This window comes from Pteropus vampyrus, unplaced genomic scaffold, assembly GCF_000151845.1.
Source record: "Pteropus vampyrus isolate Shadow unplaced genomic scaffold, Pvam_2.0 Scaffold4, whole genome shotgun sequence".
NCBI lineage: Eukaryota > Metazoa > Chordata > Mammalia > Chiroptera > Pteropodidae > Pteropus > Pteropus vampyrus.
Genome location: NW_011888785.1, coordinates 15438952 through 15461200, shown reverse-complemented (window position 1 = coordinate 15461200; position 22249 = coordinate 15438952). Strand labels below are relative to the sequence as shown.

Below are 22249 nucleotides of genomic sequence, written 5' to 3'. Positions count from 1 at the left end.
AAATTCCAAATGCCTGCAATGGAGTAATGGAATCTGGTACATGGATTGTAGGACTAGAGCAGTCAGAATCAGGTTAAGATAATCTGTGTAGTCTGAAATTTGGATAGTACTAGAGACTCAAATTATCAAATTTCCACTCTTTAGTTGAAAGACAAAGTCCGTGCCCATACAGCTGTTGAATATGATGAGTATATGGGTGATAGGGAAGGAGCATGTGCCAGCAGTAAAGAGAGAAATAAGGTAGGAAGACTCTTAGAAAATTTACCTGAAAATTTGGCAAGAGAGCTGTTGAGAGTCCTTGATCATTGTCAGACACTGAGCTTTAAACTGTGGGATATGTAACTAGCTCCAGGCATACTTGTATGTGCGTGTGTGCCAAAGGAAATTACAATATATGGGCCCAGCATATTGCCTCCTTTAAAAATTAACACATACAAATTAAGCAGCATGTACATTCATAATAGAACACTGAAGCTGCAAAAAAAAAAAAAAAAAGCAGCTTTCTATGTAATAACCTGGAAAAACTCTCCAAGATCTACAGTTAAGTGGAAAAACGCAAAAGTGCAGAGAAATGGTTATTATAGGAGAGAAGGAGGCAGGGGTAGGTGGAAGGAGGAAAAGTAATGCATACTGGACACACAAGCAAGAAAGTAAGAATAGTGATTACTATGGCGGGGTGAAACCAGGCATATGGAGAGCAAGGAGAGAATGAAGCTTGACACTAATATACCTTTTATCCTTTTTTGCTTTTAAACTGCATGAATATATTGTCTGCTCAAGAAATAAATTTTTCAGGATGCATTTATTAACATTTTAAAGTAATGTTTGTTATCAAATTACACATTTCTGAATGATGAAAACAAATCATTTCTGTTTCCCTTTCCCTCACCCTTTAAATTATAGTATATAAAGAGCCTTTCATGACAAAGAAGAAACTGGTTACAGAGCATAAAGACACAAGAGATTTTAGACAGGGCTTCCATTTGGAGAAATCTGGATTTTGTGCAGCTGCTTTGAATACTTCTGCTAAGAACTCAGATCCTTGTCTTCCTTATTCTTGTGAATTGCCTTTATGTTACTTCTCAAAATGTACGTGTTCGTCAAGAGAGCACGTGGATGGAGCATCAAGCTCCTCTCAGGTTGGTAGAATCCATGATGAAACAGTGGGGCGTTGCAACCACAGTGACTCTTTGCAGAAAATGCAGATGAAAACCTTAAAAAATCCAGTGGCCTTCTCTAGTGCACAGAAGGCTATTACTCCTTCAGAGGCAGTTGACAGATTTATGCCTAGGACAACACAACTGCAGGAGCGGAAAAGAAGAAGAGAAGATGATCGTAAACTTGGAACTTTTCTTGAAACAAGCACAAGCAGTAAAGAGGTTATGATTGGGCCTCTGCTACCAGACATACCTAAAGTTGATATGCATGACGACTCACTGAATACAACGGCAAATTTAATTCGGAATAAACTGAAAGAGGTAAGATCATTTTTAAAAAACTTGTAAGAGACAGTTTGGTTACAGGACTAATAAATGGAGAATTATTTGTGAAAACTATAGTATTGTCAATTTTTTTCATTTTTAGTTTTTTGATGTTTTCCTACAGGTTCTTTTGAATTAACTGAATTTTGCTAATAGAAATTTATTTGCTTTGATACCATTAATCATTGTCTTAAACAGTGAACAGAATATATTTTATATCACTCTAGATTTAAAATATAAAAGCAGTAGTTTCAGTCATATCAATCTGTGAGAGCAGAGCCCAGGCCCTCCTTTTTTTAAAGCCCCCCAGATAGTTCCAATATGAGTCAAAGTAGAGAACCACTGTGTTAAAGGAAAATTATTACCATTTATTTCTCTTAAGATTAAAGTTATTACAAATTACATCGAATTCAAAATATTTATTTTCCTTCTTTGCTACAGATAGCCATAGAAGAAGGTAAGACTTTTAAAGATGAGGCCATAAGGTCTACATTTCAAATAACTTCTTAAATGGATTAGAACTAAATTGTGCTATTAGTAATTTTTTCATTATTTACATAATCATTTTCCACTTTCTAAGAGCAAATAAAAGCAAGTTAACATTTACATTTGCTTTTGAAAGATATGTTATTGTGTGGCAAGACTTGAGAAATCAAACAGAGAGAAAGTATTTAACTCCAAAGTTCGGAACATGATCTTCACAAATTGTACATGTGTTTCACAGTGTGATTAAGGGTGGCTTTATTTTATGTACATTTGTACATTTATGTACAAATTATTATCTGATTAAGGATAAGGGATTGTTCTATAATAAAAATCCATGGACACAATTTCTATGCTTAAGCCTCTTTTAAATTTTTTAGTTTGTGATGGTACCCTTCCTTCTTCAGAACACTGGAACTGAGGCATAGATACAGATACATAGCTGTCTCAGCCAGAGCTGACTGTATTTTTAAAAAAAAAAAAAGTGTTGGGTCCAAATCCTAGGTATAGAAATAATAGAACAACAAAAAGAAATACTAAATACAATTTACTATGATTTCTAAAATTTTCCGTTTTTAGTAAAGACTGTCTGATTCTAACTTATTGTGTACTCTTTGTGATGATGTGTTTGATTAAATTTTCCCTAAGATATTGAGGATTATACCATTTTCTGATTATTTCTCCAAATTTTTCATTTTCTCCTCTCAAGCCTCGCTGTTTCTAAATGTATCAAACATTATCAGTGCCTGGGTATTTATCTGTATACATAAAGTAACAAGCGACTTAAGATCTTTAAAGGAATGTTAAAGTAGAGCATATGTTTACTTCTCTCACCTCAGTTTTTTTCTTGTTAAATGGCTTTAGAAATTTTACTCTCATCAATGCTTAGACAGAAAACTTTGCTGTGTACCTAGGTCGTAGGCTGTACCTTGAACTTGGGCTAACTGCTTCAAACGTGACAGCAAGGCTTAAACTATTGAATATATGTATCCTATCTCTTCTAATAGCTTATTTACTCTTATACTATAAAAATTAAGTTTTGATGGTTCTTCTTTTTAAACTAGGTGGTTTCATCTGTGCCAAAGCCTCCAGAGGACAAGCTTAAAGATGGGCATACAAGTCATCCATTAAAACAAAGAAGAAGAATATAAGATCGCCGGCAGCAAGTTAATATTTTCTAAGGAACTATTTTTTATTTCTGGCCTGTCATTTTAATTCCCGAAGATATTTTACTGCTGGTATTTTTTAAATGCACTCCTTTTTGTAATTTTATTCAAGCTACTTGTCTAATGTAGTTTCCTCTCTTAAAATTAGTTTATCATGGACAAAATACATACCAGCCAACTGATTCCTTTAAAGAAACTTTTCCAGAAATGCCACCCAATGCGTTTGCTTACATCTTACTGGTTAGAACTAGGTCCTTGGCTGTTCCTAACTGAGAATGGCTGAGTCACAAGGTTGTTGGATAACTTAATAAATAAAATTAGTTTATCATTACCCATTATAGATTTTTTTGGCCTATACTTAATATTACAGAAACTATTCTTGTAACATCACCTCTCACATTGCAGTAAGTATATGTAACTTAATTAAAGCAAGTATAGAAACTTTACAATAAAAACAAAGATAGGCAACCAGGATCTGTTGTTGATTTTAATACAAGTCGAGTGATTCACGTTCAAAATCTAGAAGTCAGGATGTGTGAATGCCAGAGCTTCAAAATCAAGACAAATCTGTAAAATAAAAAAGTTAAACTATTAAAACAAAGCTGAAATTAGAAGCTTACATGCTTTAGTTAACTTTTAAGAAGAATTTACTTGATTTATGTCAGAAACATCAGTATTTGTAAGTATTACTACTTTTAGCACAGCCACTTTTTTTTCTGTCAGTGCACATGATTGAAAATTAAGTATGGCCAGGCTATTTCCATATTTTTACTGATAAATAACTTGAGAAGGTGTCTGTTTTTGTGATTTCCCCGTAAGGGCCTCTGGCCTAATGGATTGAATTTGAACATATCAGTTAAGAAGGTTCATCTTCAATTATGACTTACTGATCTAAACTTGTTAGCATAGTAGTAGTGGTGGATAGGATTAAAAGAAGCTGCAGGCAAGGGGTTACATCCTAGTGCCTTGTCAGGTAATATGTATTTTTGCTGAACTCTCAGGTAAAAGAGATTAAAGACCTAAGCATAGGATTGGAAAAAGAAGTTGCTGTCTAGATTAGGCGTCTCAGACTTTAAGGTGCTATGAACCTACGCCTCAGGGTCTTAAAATTCTGTTGGTGGTGGCCAGGGGCTGGTAGCTGGTGGGAATGGGGAGTAGATTAATAGGTATAGAGTTTCAGTTTTGTAAGCTGAAAAGTTCTAGAGAGTAGGTGCATACACTGTGAATGTGCTTAACACTACTGAAGCGAATACTTAAAATTGGTTAGAATGGTAAGTTTTACATTAGGTGTATTTTTCCACAATTAAATTCTCTGACAGCCTTAAAGGGAAGAGCTACTAAGTGGGTTCTGTGTTCTTGAAGGGATTCCTGATCTGTGCTGTGACTGTGTGGAGGTCAGCACTCCCCATCTCCACCAACGTACCTATTTGACCATTGATGAGAGAGAGAGAAACTTTCATTGTGTCAGGCATCAAAAAAAAAAAAAAGATTCTGATTCAGTTGGTTTGGGGTGAGACCGAGAATCTGCAGTTCTCAAGTTCCTAGGTGGTACGATTGCTGGTGCACAGACTACACTGAGTAGCAGGACTCTAGGTAACCGGGCCACAGATGAACTCTGGGAGTGGCTGGAACTGTTGGTGCTCCATCTGAACCCAACTGGTGACTCCAGTCCAGTCCATTCTACAGTGTTTCACCCATCAGTCTCTCCAAACAAGAAGTCTGCCTTTCACACACTGCTTTTTGCCACACACTTAACAGTTAAAAGTGTGGGAATGTACAGTGGCACAAGTTAAGAGAGACAAGCTGATGTTAAAGAGAGATGACTAAGGATAGCTTAACATTATGTAAGCCCATTCACAAAATCATCTAAGTAACTACAGAGAAGAAAAAATTTCAAAAAAAAAAAGTTTATATATCATGTTTGCAAAGCACCGTTAAAGGAATTAAAGGAAATGTTAGTCAAATCAATTATTAGGCTGCCTCTTCTAGCTCAGAAAACTTGTCAAAATCATACATGAAAAACCTTTATGACCACAAAGTATTATTAGATATGTGTCCAAAAATTTTAAAACTTTATTCTCATTGACAATATTTGGGTTGAAAGAGATCAAGTTTTCTCCCAGCAATTTATGGCTGGTACTTGCTGAATCTACTCTTTATTCACCGTTCTATCCATTAAGCCAGCCAAATGTACCCTGGTTTTCTTTGGGAGAATATTGTTAACATACAAGAAATTAGGAATTGTGTATAGCTGAAGTAACAAACAAATGTGTGTTGAATATAATTAAATAGTCACTACTGTCTTGGGTGCCAACACACCATAAAGGGCTCAGCCAGGATGGGGCTGAGCCCTTTATGGTTGCCTAAACTTAGCAGGGGCTGAAGCCCTGCCAAGGTCTATCAAGTGTTAATTTCTAATCCTTTGAAACTTTTCTCGACCAATTTGGGCTGTTGGCACTGTACCTTTGCTTCTGGTAAACATTGTCCAAACACCTCCAACAAAAGTCTGTCTTCTTTCACTGCTTTTTCAAAGTCTGCGAAAGATATCTTGTCATCGTTGTCATAATCCTAGGAGGAAGGTTGATTTCTTGATAAATGAGTTTTTAATATCGCATGAAAAATGCCTAGAATAAAAGGTTTTACCAAGTAAAACAGTTCACACTTCTGTAGGTACTACTTATATAAATGAAAATGTACGTAAGGAGGCCACTTACTTTATTCCTGTTAGTCGAATAGGCATACCTGGTATTATGAACTGGATGTATTCCCCTAGGTCCAAATTTATATATTAAAGTTCTAATCCCCAATGTGACAATTTTAGAGATGGGGCCTTTGGGAGATAATTAGGTTTAGATGAAGTCATGTGAGTGGGGCCATCATGATATATTACTGTCATTGTAAGTAGAGAAAGAGACTACAGCTCTCTTTCTCTGAGATGTGTGGACATGTTGAGGAGGTGGCTGTCTGCAAGCCAGGAAGAGAGCCCTCACTAGGGTAGCGAATCAGCTGGCACCTTGATCCTGGACTTCCTGGTCTCCAGAACCATGAGAAATAAATTTCTGTTGTTTAAGTCACTCGGTCTATGGCAATTTGTTATAGCAGCCCAAGCAGACTAAGATGAGTTGCCCTATATAAAATGGAACCTTGTTCCTAAAGGACTTATACACTAGGCAAATAAGACAAAAAAGTTAGAGGAAATCCTATTACAATGCTACTTTTGTGATAAGTGCCATAGGGCAAAGGTTCTCAAGCTTAATTTTTAGTAGAATTCGTTCCTCAAAGGATGTCTTACTTCAAAAGATAAAAGTGAATCTGCTCAGTTAAGGAGCAAGGCACTGGGAGTGAGAGCATTAACAGTTCAAGATGGACTAGAGTCATGAGAAGTAGCTTTGTAGGCCACTGCTAGGCCTTTAAGGATGGTAGGGGTCTAGCTAGGTGAAGAGTTATGGGGATGAAATGCAGAATAATGGCCCGACCTGAATTATGGCAGTAAGCAGGAGTGTAAGTCTGGAAGAAGACAGACCTGCCTGGAGTGAAGCATTTGTGACAGGAACTATGGATGATTAAGTAAATCATGGGGTGGGGAGCATGTGTATAGATTATAAATGCTTAATTGAATTTGGATATAATTTGATGAGTCCTTGTTTTTTCACTTTTGGGCATAACTAAATCAGGGTTGCTGAAAGTCTAGAGAAAGTTTGAATAATTGTCAGAAAAAGTTCATAACATTTCCTTTCAAATAAGAAAGGGGTGGGTTTGGCACTGAAAAACATACTTGTCTCTCAAGAAGTCTATCCTCAGCCCTAGCAGGGGTGAACGAGAATACTTCTAATGGAAGAGGACACTCTGGGGTCTGTGTTAGCTGAATTTGAGACTCGCAGTCCTCATCATTTGTTTCTTTCTTAAACTACAGAGTAATGTAGGTGAGCTAGACCCAGGCTGCCTTAGGGTCACAATCCTTCACCGGTATCCAGTTCAGGGTCATAGTAAGAGGAGAGAAATCACTATGTCCATAATAGAGAGGTATTATTGGTTTCACTGACAAATGAATTCTGCATCCCATTTTCTAGTGTGATCACGAGTAAACATTTCTGTACTTGAGCTTTCTCATCTGCAAAATAGAGATAACAATTTCTACTCCATAGGGTTGTTGTGAGGATAAAATGAGTTTATATATTAAAGTTCTGTGATGGGTCTGGCATATAGTAAGCACCCTATATGGAACAACTATTTTTATTATGTTATGAATTATGTTACATGAATTGGAGGGCTAAGGTCATGAAGACAGACTGGAATAGCATCCAGTTTTACAAGAATTGTATCTATCGCCTCCCCCAAATTAATAAGGTTTTACTGATACAAAAATATTTTTAAATAAACATTCATTTTATATAGTAATTCATTTAATCACCCAGCTATTCCATAAATATTTACTAATCATGTACTATCAGCAGGCACAATGTGAGACAATGGATAGAGCAGAGAATAAACTCCTGTGCTCATAAAGGTCACATTTATTATGGAGGGAAGTAAATCATTTCTTCATCTTAAGCTTTATCCAACATCCATTTGATTGAATATAATTATGGTTTTTCATTCTTACCATTTTCTTCAGTGTTAAATCTACCAACTCTTTTATTCCTTCATCAGTCTCTTCAGATGACTGTTGGTATAGACTGTTCTTCAACATGTCAAATATTTCCTCTCGAGAAATATAACCATCGCCGTTCAAATAATAAACTTCAAAACAGACTTTTTGAAGCATAAAAAGTTTAAAGATTTGGATAAGAACAGTTAAAATGTCATTAGTCTTCTTAGTTATTTCAATATATAATAATAGAAAAAAACGATTTATACAACCTATAATTGTTGATCTATATAGTAGAGAGATCTTAAAATAAAACACCCTTTATTACATTTCTTTCCAGAAGATTAAACACCCCTTGGAATGTGAAAAGAAAGACATAATTTCTGGAATTTAAAATTGAGGGTTTAAAAATATTATGAAGTCGCAATAAAGAAGATAAATATTTTTAAACTTTTGATTATACAATTATATATATACACATACATGTATATATGTATGTGTGTGTATATCTCAGTATTATGATTCTCTTCCTACACAGAGTACAAAAACTAAGTACATACTTCACTATATCACTGACAAATAACATTTTTTAGTCTATTTGGGTAGTGAGTCTGTCATTTCCTTGAGACCTGCCTGTATACGCTATCCAAAATAATCAATCTCTCCCTGGAGTGTCTTCCATCTCACAGGGTAAGCACTACCACAGTTCATTCATTCATCCCACAAATGACTTACTCAGGTCCTGGGAATATAGCAGTGAAAGAGCTCTTGTGGATTTTGTAATCCAGCTAAATGTTAGCAAAAGCAATAGGACTATGTATAAAACTCCAGAGTATCAGATTAGCTATATCTTTTTGTTGAGTTTCTCCAATCTGTAGCATACATATGAGTTTGCAACACAACCCTACTTGAAGTAGTATTTTCCCCAAATTAATGTATCTTGAAAAGTATATTAAATATTTTTAGGAAGTGAGATTAGAGGAAAAATTTTTCAAGTGTGATGCTATACAATCACAGATAGCTACTATCAATGCCAACCATTTTTACCAGGTATTAATATTACCACAAGAATTTACATCCAAGAAACGTAGTTTTTCACTTTTCAGTGAGACTTTTGTGTAAGAACACCACAAAAAGCTTAAGTGGCAACTATATTTAAACGTCATGTGTGAAAAATTAGACTGGAAAAGAGACATTAAGAAACAAACCACAAAAACAAAGGGAAAAAAAGTGTAAATGTCAGAGAAAGTTGGTGATTTTTTAAAATGTTGCTATTATTCTTTAAAATGTGTGTTTAATTTAGGAAACTTCTTTTCCCAAATCCAAATACAAGAGGGAGAACAAGAAGGAATAAAAATTTGCTTACTTACTCAGAACTCTGCAATCTTCTCTTAAGCAAATTTGAAGCAATTTGTTTCCTTGAAAACTGATATTTAAAATTGCTCCTATTCTCTTTCCAGGGTTCCTCACCCCAAATCCTGGCACCAGAGGTGTAAAGCACAGGAAATGTACATCGCGCCAATGGTAGAAGTGAGGCGAGGCCAGAGTTATTTCCAGGCAAATTGTGAACTGGGAATATTTTTTTTTTTTTGAATTCTGAACATCTCTATTCTGCAGGAAGCCCCCTTTATGATCCTCCTCCCTTTGGGCTTTCATTGCCCTCAGCCTTTTCACTTTTCACTCATCTACACTAACTCTAACACTAGAGCACTGGTGTCTAGTAGTTAATGCATGTTTTACCTCATTTGGTGTCAATTCCTCACATTTTCTTCGATGAAAAGACAAGATATGGCCCTAATGTGACCTATGCATTGTCCCCATATCAAGGATCCTTTCCTACTGAGACCAGAGGCAGCCTCAGAAGCTCAGCCTTGTCAGCTGATCTGAGTTGGCATAAGCCCTAACCCTTAGTTTCTACTCTTAGCCTGGGCCTTAAGTCCAAGTCTCATCTTGGTGGCATTTGTGCATTACAGAACCAGAGAATGAAGAATGAAGTGTTTGGGGATCCTGGGACCAGGGGCTCTTCTGTGAAATAGGACACCCCTTTCATCTATTTATCTTTTTACTCTGTCATGACGCATTTTTGCAAGGTTGCTATGGAGAACACTAATTTTATGTATTTTTTAAATATTTAAATATTTACTAAATACAAAATTGACAATATATATTACTAAGCCAGTAATTACATATAGAAATCTTACACTTCAGCTTTTCTTCAAAAGTCCCTCGAAGAAACACTGATAATCCTTTAACCCACTCTTTTACATTTATACAATTATCATTATCTTCATCAAATGCAAAAAATACTGAAAAAAAGAACATTAAGTATATTATAATTTGCAGGTATTTTATAATTCAAGAGTATGTATGTATGAATAGATTTTTTAAATTTTCCTCTCAAATCGAGAGGAAAAAAAGGATTTTGGCACAATATTTCTCAAAAGGGTCAAAATTGCTGGAAACATGTTTCCTCTAAATTTTTACAGAAAGAAAATGGTCATTCTCCATGATGAATGATAAGCTTCATTTGTGACATTTTGTACAGTTACTATGAGCCAAGAAGTTCAACAGTGCAGCCAATCAATGTGATAATTTTTATTCTAAAAAGAATGGCTAAATTCTGATCTAAAGAGTTTGTACAATACCTAAATTACTAATTTTTTTTTTTTAATTACCAATGAAATCTTAGTGTTATCCTATTATTGACTTTTTTGGGGATGATGAATATATTGATTATTTTGATTATAGCTCTGGTTTCAAGGGTGTACATATATATATCAAAACTTACAAAATTGAACCCTAAAAATATGTTAGTGAAAAATGACTGGATCAGGTTAAATAACTTCCTATTTAAAAATAAATTATCTTTTAGTTGATTTTTTTCAGTATAAAGAGTAATTATCAGTAATTTTGGTACTGATACATTCTTCAATTTTGAGGAAAAAGAAGTCATTTAGTAATAATTTACATGTCCATAGCATATGAATCCGAAGACATCATGATTAATAACCAATGCTTATCTTAAAAAAAAAAAAAAATACTGAGGGGGGAGGTTGATTGGGTAAAGGGGGTCAAATATGTGGTGACAGAAAGAAATCTAACTATGTGAACACACTGTAAATATATATATGCCTCACTGCTAAAGTGTACAGCTAAAACTTATTGGATTTCATTAACCAATGTCACCATAAAAAAATTAATTAATGAATTTAAAAAATACTGCTTATTTAGTTCACTATTGGTTATCTCTCAAAGTGGTATCAGTTATAAAATAAAAAAAAAAAAAATCCTGAGCAAGTTTATATTAAAAACTATCCTCACAATCAAATCTACTACTGTTTTATATTGGCAGTGCTACCGGAATTATGTCTTAGTTTGGCATTAAAAACTTTAAAGTCTTGAAAATCACATGATATCACTTATATGTGGGCTATAAACCTGAAAGCAACAAAGGAACAGGACGAACAAACAGAGACTCATGAACATGGACTATAGACTAGTGGTTACCAGAGGGTAGGGGGTGGGAGAGAAGAGGGGAGGTAGACGGGGTAAAGAGGGTCAAATATACGGGGGTGGGGGAGGTCAAAGTGGGTATAGGGGATCAAATATATGGTAGCTGAAGGAAACTGGACTTTGGGTGGTAAACACACACTAGAATATACAGATGTCAAATTATGATGTGCACCTGAAAATTATATAATTGTATTAACCAATGTTACCCCGATAAACTTAATTTAAAAAAATAAAAATAAAAAAATTTAAAGTCTTTAATAAAAACTGTATAATATTTGCCATATATTAATATAAAAAATGTCATGTTTATATATCTGCATCTCGGCTTGGCCCATTTCAGGCTCTTATGACCTCTTACCCCTATTCATTAGCATATCATCAGTCATTCCAAATAAGTTGTGCAGGATCGCTCGAAATGTGTTACGATCTAGTCCAGCGTTATCAAGTCTTACGTCAGCTCTTTCCAGCAAGCTGTGAAAAAGTCTTATGAGACACTCCACTTCAACTTTTTTGACTGTGAAATGAAAACATAAATAAATAGAACTTAGTTTTAATCATTGAGTTCTCCAATCTAATTAAAAGGTTTTTTTTCCTATGATGCTAGATGCCCTAGTGAGTTTTTAAGAGTATGACATGAACTTGTTACTTAAGAATTTATACAATTAAGATGGGTCTCACTCGGAAGTCTCATAAGACAGTATATAAACAATAAATTATGTAATATAACATTCACCACTATAGACATATGAAGAGAAATCAGTATGGGAAAGTATTTTCATGGAGGTAGACTTTGAACTAGGTCTTGAAGGCTGCATAGTATTTATATGGGAAGGAATGTGTTGGGGGTGGTAAAGATGAGAATTCCAGGGAGAGAGAACAGCATGAATTAAAGCAAAGTGGTAGAATGGAGGTTGAGGCTGAACATGCCTTATTGGGAACCAGCAGTGGAAAGAAGTGAAAAATAAGATTGAAGAAGATGGGCTGATGGTAGAGGGCCTTGGATGCCTGGTCAGAGGGTCAACATTTATTTAACTGGAGCAGTGTTTCTCATGGTGTCATCTTTTCGCCAACTATATGAGAATCAACTCCCTCTACATTGCTTGTTAAATATGCAAATTGTCAGGCCTTGGCGCAGACCTACTAAGTCAGAATTGCAAACAGTGGATCCAGGAATTAGCTTCTAGACAAGAGCTTGGTTGACTCTTCCGTGCCTTAATGGTTGAGAAGTGGTTTAGGAAAAGTCATCTGACACAGTCATATTGAAGGGGAAAACTGGAAGCACAGAAGCCAGGCTTAGAGTGATGGGGCTAGGAAGGTGGATATGAGGTCTGGGAGTGGGGAGGGAGCCGGAGATACTGCAAAATAATAATCAGTAGCACTTGGTGACTGATTTTCAAACTTAAACTTTTTAATACTCACATACCTGGATCTCACTCTAGACTTAGTAAACTAATGGTAGTTGTAAGAAGTGCACAGGTGATTCTAATGCATCATCATGACTGAGAACTAAGGATTAGATTTGGCGAGTTGGGGGTCCTAGACTTAAGCATTTGGGTTCTACTTCCATTTCTGAGAGACTAAATAGCTGAGAGACAGACAAGTCGAATAGCATCTTTATGCTTCAGAATCCTCACCTATAAAAATTGGGTATTGTCCTAGATATCTCTGAGATTCCTTAAATGACTAAAAGTCTAATTCTATGAATCAAAGATTGAGAGAACTAAAAGAGAAGGGAAAGCTGGTTACGATTTTTCTTCTTCTCTTCCTTCTCCTGTGTGTGTGTGTGTGTGTGTGTGTGTGTGTGCGCGCGCGCGCGTGCGCGTGCATGTGTGTGTGAGTGGGGGGAGAAAGTTATTTTAGGTCCTGTCTTTGAGATGATTTCAGGTGACTCAACTGAAATTAATGACAACACATGGCAAATATATAGTTCATAACAATATGGTTTCCATTGTGGTCAGAATGACTTGATTCTTAGGGCAATGATTGACAAATCTAAAGAATAAGCAATTACAAAGTACCTAAATACTGTTTTATGAAATGAATTAGATTCTCAGGCTTCACACTAATATAAATCCTGAAATATGACGTAAAGGTCTTTTTTATCTATCCAGTAAGCATTTAAGTGCCACGCATGAGCTAGGCAATGAATATACCATGTTTCCTGCTCTCAAGATTGCTACACTTTGGTCAAGAGATAAAGTATGTGCAATAAAGTATTAACAAACACTATGATTGATGATGGTTGGCAGTGACACAAAGGAAGGAATAACCAATTAGGGACAGGTGGTAAGAGATTAAGAAGGGTACCAAGGAAGAGGTGTCACTTAAGACCAGCCAAAGGAGTAGGCGTTAGCCAGAGGAGGCAGCTTGAAGGCATGGAAGCATGTTCTGAGAGCTGTAGATGGTTTAGTCTGGCTAGATGACAGAATTGTTTGACTCTACAGACAATGGGGAGCTTGCTGAAAAATTTTGGCAAGTTAAAAGGACTGGATTTGCATTTAAGGAAGATCTCTTTGGCAATAGATCCTTGAAAGTACCTTATAAATTCTTACATCTGGTAAATCCAGATGTAACAGGTTATATTTTCCCAAAGACCATTTAAACAATCTACCCCACTCCATATGCTCTTTTATAGCATAACTTTGACACTCCTGCCTTAAAAAATGAGATCTATGTCTCTTTCACTTGAAACTAGGGAGATTTTTGTGTTGGTTTCATTTCAATCATATAGTAGAATTGAGGTGATGTGACTTTTTTTTTATAGAATACAAATAAGTTTATTGTACAAATTTAAAACCTGCACAAAAATTTCTTTCATTTCCCCCCACTCCTATTAAAATGTCCTGACCAAATGGTATCAAAACACTATAAATAACACTAAATCCTTTAAAGACAAATATTCTTGGCAGCTCCAGCCTATCCATTATTTTCAGATTCAACAAACGCAATGGCATGCCTCACAAGTACCAAATGTACTTCTTTGAAACCAGGAACTGATTAAACAACATGGATGACATCATCTCATTAATCTCTTCTGGTATTTACCAGAGGATAATCAGGATAATCAGGGACCTGAGATTTGGTGTTTCATTCCCTTGAGTATTAATTAGCTGAATTTGGTGTTCCTTGGCCAGGCATTTTATTTGTGGTCATTATTGTCTGTTCCAGTTTTAGCTTTTTTGTCAGCAAAAGTGCCACACATTTTAGATATTATATCAGAATCTGTTTTTGCATACTGGATTCACACTGTTTTATCATAAAATGGAAACCCTTGTAACTGTCTCAAGGCATTTGTGGACGAGCCCAGTTCTTTAAATATAACAAAGGCTTGCCTCCTCATCTTCATGGTCTTGAAAGCCACAATTCCATGTGGCCAAAGTGAGAAAATAGAACATATAGGGGACCTCTTCAATTTTTTTTGTCATTCATGTTGTTGATATATACTGTATAATTTGGTCTGATACCCATGTTTTGAGTTAAACTGAGGTGATGAGGTGATATAACTTTCAAGCTTAAGTCATAGAAAAGGATACAGCTTCTCTGAGATAAAAACTTAGAAATACATTTCTTTTTTGGAATATGAAGAAAAAGGAAGCTCAGATGTGGACACAGTGTATGGGGTGTACAGTATGTTAATATTTCTTGAAAGTAGACCTGCTCAACTCTGATGGAGAATTATTACTTGAGTGAAAATGTTAGCACTAATCATAGTGTGAAAACAGATCCCTGAAAAGAGCAAGGTTTAAAGAGTCAGAAGCTGCTCCAAGTCAAATATTGACAGGTCATCCAACAAAGCAATCAAAGATTTTAGGCACAATTTTTAGCAGGTAAATTTTTCTGAGTTTATTCATGTGGCTCAATTTCATGATATCTAAAGACCTTACACACGTGGTCAAGGAACTACTGCGAATATTTGAGAAATGCGAGTAGTGAGAATGATGTTGAGATGCCAGAGGCTGACTCATGTTATTAAACTTTTTAGTTTGGAATAACTTTAGATTTACAAAAGAGATGCATGCAATGATAGCAGAATTCCCATAAACTCTTCAGTGTTAACATCTTGTGTAACCATGCTACATTTGTCAAAACTAATACACTAACACTGGCACATTGTCATCCACTAAATTACAGATTTTACCAGTTTTTCCACTTCTTTTTTCGGTGGTTGTTCTAGGATCCATTTGGTTGCCACATCTCCAATCTATGAGTAAGTTTTCAGTCTTTCCTTGCTTTTCATGACCTTGACAGTTATTTTGCAGAATGTTCCTTAATTTAGCTTTGTATGTTTTTATTGTGACTTGACTATGGTTACGTGTTTTGGGGGAGAATGCCAGAGATAAAGTGCTATTTTTGTCATCACACATCAGAGTACACATATTAACATATCACTGCTAATAACCTCTACTTGGTTAAGCTGGTGTACAGGTTTCTCCGCTGTAGTTACTATTTTCCTTTTCCACAATCTATTCTTTAGAAACTGGTCTCTTAAGGAAAAGAGACGCTCCACTTCTTGGGAAGGGTTATCTATCCTATTATTTGGAATTTTCTCTGTAAGAAAGATTTTTTTCTTTTCCATTTATTTATTCAATTATTTATGTCTAAATGGAGTCACAGATATTTAGTTTATACCAATATTGTAACTCTGTTCTCAAATTGTTCCAGTGTTGGCCACTGGTAGTTTTCAAGTTGGTTCCTGTATCTCTTTCACATATCCCCATCCTTTTGCTTTTTCACCACTTCCTTGCTTTCTGGCACTACTTGCCAGGCTCGTCTTGTATTATTATCCTTGTGAGATAATAGAAAAAATACGTATTGGTATCTGCCCCCTGTTCCTAGTACAGAGCTCCTAAAATCCTTGCAATTTCCTAAGTGATGTAAGCACTAGCACATTCTCTTTTCTCTCTGGTCTTTGACCCAAGTTCTGGACATTGAGCTCCTAAATTCTCAAATTTCCTGGGTGACAGTCATGTCTTTTGTTCTGAGGTGACTGTTGGTAGCTCCTGGATGAGGCCTGATCACCTGAAAGACCAAGCCCTGATTAAAAACCCAGAACTTTCAGCCGCACCCACCATTCTTGAGAGGGGCTAGAAATTGAGTTAACAATCTATTATGCCTATGTGATGAAATCTCCATAAAAACCCCAAAGTAAGAATTTGGGGAAAGTTGGTCACAGGGATGGGGAGCACGACATAGGGAATGTAGTCAGTAGTACTGTAATGGCTATGTGTAGAGCCAGATGCGTGATAGAGGAATTGGGATCATTTCATAAACTATATAAATGTCTTATGTACTGTGTACCTAAAACTAAAAAAAAATTGTAAATTCATAGGGAAAAAAAGTTTGGTGAGCTTCTGGGTTGGCGACCATAAAGATGCTGGGAACATGACAGAGAACATCGCATCTCTCCCCACATACCTTGCCCTATGCATCTCTTCCATTTGGCTGTTCCTAATCATATCCTTTTGTAATCAATTGGTCATCTATTAAGTAAACTGTTTCCTTGAGTTCTGTTAGCCACTGTAGTGAATTAATTGAACCCAAGGAAGTGGTCCTGGAAACCTCAGATTTATAGCCAGTTGGTCAGAACCTGTGGCACAGGTAACCACCCAGACTTGTGATTGGCCTCTGAAGTGGGTGGCAATCCTGTAGTGCTTAATGCTTAACCTGTGTTCTCATTCTATCTCCAGGTAGTGTCAGAATTGAGTAAAATTGTAGGACACTCAGCTGGTGTCAGGGAATTGTTTACTGAGGAAAACCTCCATACAAATGGTGAAAACGCCAGAAGTGTGAGTGTGGTAGTAGTGTCAGAGTAAAATAAACACAGCAGTGCAAGTTTTTCCTTTACACTCTGTACAGCTACTTCATCAAGGAATTTTTTTTTTTTTTTTTTTTAATTAGAGAGTACCACTTTGAAACCATGGTCTAGGTGCTGGATGTGACTTTTGCTGCTGGTGTTGATGTTTCTAGGCCCTCTCAGCTGGGGAATAAGTATATATACGAACCTATGTATGCCTACATATTGGCACATTATGTCTCACAAAGAAAGTAAAACCGAATATTAGACTAGGCCCTTAGGTGGTCCTGGGCTAAGTGCCAGAAGAGATGATCAATTGTATTAAAAACTCATGAACACTTAGGGAACAGGGGCTCATGAATTCACAAGGGCAAATCATACTGGATTTAACTTATTTCCTCCTCTGGCAGGAATGGATTAGAGAAATGCTGTCCACATGTATTTCAACTTTAACACATCTGATAAAAATCTTATTCTTATGTTAGTATCCACTCAGTATCAAGTACTGCCCAGAGCACAATAGTAGGCTCTCTAATGTCTGCTAAATAATCATCAACCACTTGCAAATTGGAGAGGTTAAGGAATATGCTGGATGAGTCAGGTTTCAAATTAACATCCAGATGCCAAAATGATCATTTTAATCGAACAAATGAAAAATTTAGGACGTTTTTATATTCTTCACTTAGCTTTAAAAAAGTTAATAGGTGTGAAAAAGGCTGAGTCAATTCTCAATTGAGGTTAGGCTGACAGATTGAAGTTCACCTGGAAAAGACAATTTTGGCCAGGAATCCTCAAACTTTAGTGTTTAAGAATACATGGAGTGAACAGTCTGGATGTTCAGCCCTACTTTGAGATTCTGATGGAGATACTCCTACCACATGATGAGTAAGTACAAAGCCAGGATCAACTATAGAATTTGTGGGCCCAAATGCAGAAAAATGTAGTTCACCTGTTCAAAAAATTAAAATCAGTGTTAGCAGAGCATTAAACGAAGCACGTGGCCCTATGAGAACATTAGGTTACAAACCCACGAAACCATTTATTACACCCTGAAGTAATTTGTCGACCTTCCCTACTCCATTAAAGGGCTATTGTTTGGATAGGGAATAAGATTTGTGCGACTCATAAACAGGGCAGCCCTGTTTAACAAAACTTCCTGATGATGGAAACGTTATGTATCTGTGCTAACCAATTTGATAGCTACAACCGTACATGCAGTTACTGACCCCAAGGAAGGGGTCCTGGAAACCTCAGATTTATATCCAGTTGGTCAGAACCTGAGTAGCCCATGTGATTAAAATTGGGTTTTAAATTCTATTTAATTTACATTCAAATCGCCATATGTAGCTAGTGGTTACCATATTAGACAATGAAGCTCTAGAGCGCAGTATGAAGATCTATACATGGAAGTTATACTAGCCTTAGAATATAAGACATTCTAGAACTGGGGAAAAATGGAAACAGCTGCTTGGTAATGTAATGAATTTTCTTTCGTGAGGTCACTGGAGGAAGCCAGCTGAAGACCTAACTCATGCAGTGATGGCAGTTTGGACTGGAAGAATCCATGTGGCACATGAGGGCTTAGCAAATTATGAGGGCTCCCTCCTAAACTCTAAAGCAAAGCCCAGGAAAAAACAATCCCAACTTTCAGCCACATGGGACAATTAGAACTTTGTACACCAAGAGAATAAGACAGTCCCTTCCTGAGAAGAGAAAGCCAAGGTACCATTAGCTGTTAAGCCATCCCACTCAAACTATTAAGAACCAAATTCTAGTCATGAAAGGACCAGTATCTATTCTGGTCTCAAATGGAAGGACCCAAGAACTAAGCTGGATCCAAAAAATTTTCTTTGTGCACTAACTAGGAGACAACACTATATAGAATGATTATAAGGGTCTACAATGCTTATTAGTAGAAATAATTCGAGAAATAAAGATTATTTGAGTTTGGGTTCTGGCAACGGACTATCTGTTCTAGCTCTGCCTCTACCAGAAAAGTCTACTGTGTAATTTTCAACAAACGACTTAATCTAAGACTTGGTTTCCTCATCTGAAAATGTGGAAATATCACCTACATCACTGGGTTTGTTCTTAAAGATGATGAACATAAAACATTTAGCAGTGTCTTGCCAATGAACAGCTCGATAAAGATCAGCTGTTAGTAATCTGAGTGTAAAACAGTAATCTGGTTTACTGGTGAATAACTATGTTTAGGCATTCAGGGCCTGAATTATGGATGATAATTTAAGTGTCAAAAGCTTTGGGGAGAAAAAGAAATGTTTCGTTCCTTTTTTCAAACAAGTATCTCTTTTATAGAAACCTATAAGGGATATGGGTCTGATCAAGTATTACATATTCATACCTACAGGCTATTTCAGAGAATTGTTTTCAAATAACAAATTATAGTATTAAACACTCATATGGGAGCAGACATTGCTAAGAATAATTTCATTAGGATGGGGAGAGGAGTTATATTTTTTTAAAGTATGCAAAATTTCCTTTTGAATGTTATAGAACGCTGGCTGTTAAGAAAGCAGCAAATGACAGTGGAATTGGAAAAGACTTTAGAAGTGCTTGAGGAGCTTAGATCATTTAAAATCCAACTGGAATAAGAGAAAACAGAATCAAACCTACAATGAGGTTCTTAGACAAGGTGGTGCCTATTCCAATGAGGGAGGTCATACAAGGAAAAATGGAAGTGCCCAACAATGAGGCCATAAAAATGACTGAAATAAAAGTAACTTCTTTAAATTCTAAAAACAAATTCACAGAATTATCAGTCAGGAATGCCTGTGGTCAAACAAAATTCACAAGATTACTTTTTAAGGTCAGGGCAAGGAATCCCCCCAAACCTGTTAGTTATAATCAACATTTGCCATGTTCAAAGCACCATGCTATTTCAACAGCTAAAGTGTCTTTCTTATCTCCATCAATCTCGAGAGAGCAATCACCTGCCTCTATAGATTTTGTGTCAGAGAACTCAGGGAACTGGTCAAAGTAAATATTTACTTTGAAATCTCTTATCAAATTTCAGACTATAATAAAATCAGCCCTTGGCTGGCAAATAATCTTTTAGCACTCATGATGTCATGTAAATTCTCAAGGTTTTCTTCCCAAATACACAAAATATATTTTAGGATACCTGATAATTAAAATATTTTTAGTGTTAAGTGCAGGGATAATCGTTCACTTGCATCTATTTTTCTAAATGACCAAAATATATAGAAAATAGAGGAACTCTACTTTGGTGTTACAAAGCACTTGTTGATATCTAACTAATATGTCTATCAAAGCTTCTATTTGAATAAAGATACTCAGGTGGTGTTGGATGTCTGGTCAGTACTTACAGCTCTTGACAGTTTTACTGATAGATTCCACCAGTTTCCTCAGAGGCTTCTGGTCCATGTCCAACGTGGCTTCAACACACTGTAGACTTCTGATAGCCTAGCTCTAAGCCTAGGCGTACTGGCCTGCCACTGATTCCACAGTTCACTACACCGTACCCAACAAAGAATGTGACCATGGCAACATTCTAGCAAACAAGCATAGGTTCTCGAATAATTGGAAAATATGCAACAATGGTTGTTACTCAATACTAAGGTAGTGATTTCAGTATTACTGTGATCCAAAATATTACAGCAATTGCAACATTTACCATTTACCAAGAAGTACCATTAAGTGCTAAACAGCACTTAAAGTGGTACTTAATATTACTATTTATATTTCCTCAGCAAAAATTCTACAGTTGAAAATGTTTCCCTCCTATTTGAACACAATGACTGAATAAGATTATTAAGATCTTAAAGTTGAAATAATTTCCAGGCTATAAATAGCTCCTTTTATAGGTTATAACCTATTTGGGAACTTTAACTAAGCACCATCTCATGATACCCAAACAGAGGTTTTAATCTGGGAGCTTCTAGACAATGTTAAATCCCACTTTTACCCCTCCGACTAATATCTGACTAACTGGTAGGAAAACATGATGTAACAATGCCAAAACTGGCCAAGAAACAACTGTTCTAACTCTTGCCTATTGTCAAATCTGAGTACAGAGAACAAACATTTTCTGGTCTATGTCTGCTGGTCCTCACTGTGGTAAGGCAAAAAAAAAAAAAAAAAAAAAAAACTAAAGTGAATCTGAGAATTTAGGACACTATATTCTTACTAAATTTTTAATAAAATATGAAAACAGATTTTAAAATAAGGCAAATACAGCTGGAAACAACAAAAATCTTTCCCCAAACTTTTCTTAATAGATTTTAAGTTGAAAACTAGTGATTTTTTGAAGTGTGAAACCTGTCACTTAAGTCTGAAGAATAACTGTTCTGTTTCTCTGAGGTTTGTCTATTATTCTCTATGAAAGAAAACTGGGCGATCTATTTTAGCACATCTTGACTGAAGGAATATAAATCCATACTTTGTATAAAATAAATTCAGGACACTCTTATGGCATTTAAAACAACTAAATATAATAAGGGCAACCAAATGAATCTAGAACTGGTATAAATTCAGTTTTCTTATCCTGACACTCATCATTTTTGTTGCAGTTACTATATTCTAATTATCCAAGTAACGCGCTTTGTGTTTTTAAAATTGATGTAAAATTATTCAAGAAAATGAATGGTTTGGTGGAGGGAGGAAAAGATGTTAACTCGCATATATAACATCACTCAAATTTTCTTCCCCATACCTCATTAGAATACTGTCAGAGGAACAATGAAAAAGTGTCTCCTAGACAGTCAATACAGTCTGATAAAAACACAATTTTTTTTGCCAAATCACTTCCTCCCCTAGTCTAATCAAATGAACAATTAGTTGCTGCTAGTGGGATATAATCATCATATACTGGACCAATCTGTGAAGGTACACTTCATGTTCATGGCAAAGCTGATCAACAAATAACCTGATAAACCTACCTTTTAGCGTTTTCATGAACAATTCTGAGAAACTTCTTTTTGGACACAAAATGTCTCTCAAACTTTCTGTGTACTCAAGACAAAGTTTTGCTATCTTTATTAGGAAAGAATATGAAGCCTTAAGGATAAAATTCAAGGAAATGTACCAAGAAATGTGTTATTTTTACAGCTAAAAACTTGGGGACATGTCTTATCCACCTACCACTTAACACCTAGTCATGTTTCTTAATCTTTATAACTTTACTTGTGACTCAAAGGGAGCATTTTTAAGTAAAATAGCTATTTATTCAGCCTCTTGTCATGCC

The 22249-nt window shown here is 35.9% G+C and overlaps 2 protein-coding genes and 1 pseudogene across 2 annotated transcripts in view; 1 reads left to right on the top strand and 2 right to left on the bottom strand.

Annotated features, from left to right (window-relative positions):
• Positions 1-3604, top strand: part of RBM48 (RNA binding motif protein 48) — a 6658-nt gene extending 3054 nt beyond the window's left edge. Inside the window, exons 3-4 of the mRNA XM_023532563.1 lie at positions 904-1478; positions 3029-3604. Of these exons, the coding sequence (XP_023388331.1) occupies positions 904-1478; positions 3029-3115 (662 nt within the window). The 3' untranslated portion in view covers positions 3116-3604. The remainder of the gene's footprint in view (positions 1-903; positions 1479-3028) is intronic.
• Positions 3599-21886, bottom strand: LOC105295138 (EF-hand calcium-binding domain-containing protein 1-like). The gene is made up of 6 exons (XM_011364684.2): positions 20373-21886; positions 11590-11745; positions 9920-10024; positions 7734-7882; positions 5594-5698; positions 3599-3697 (listed from the first exon to the last, which is right to left on the bottom strand). Exons 1-6 carry the CDS (start codon positions 20428-20430, stop codon positions 3650-3652), a joined length of 621 nt encoding a protein of 206 aa, XP_011362986.2. The 5' UTR covers positions 20431-21886; the 3' UTR covers positions 3599-3649.
• LOC105294956 lies at positions 14189-20401 on the bottom strand (annotated as a pseudogene).
• Positions 21887-22249: the final 363 nt, after the last annotated feature.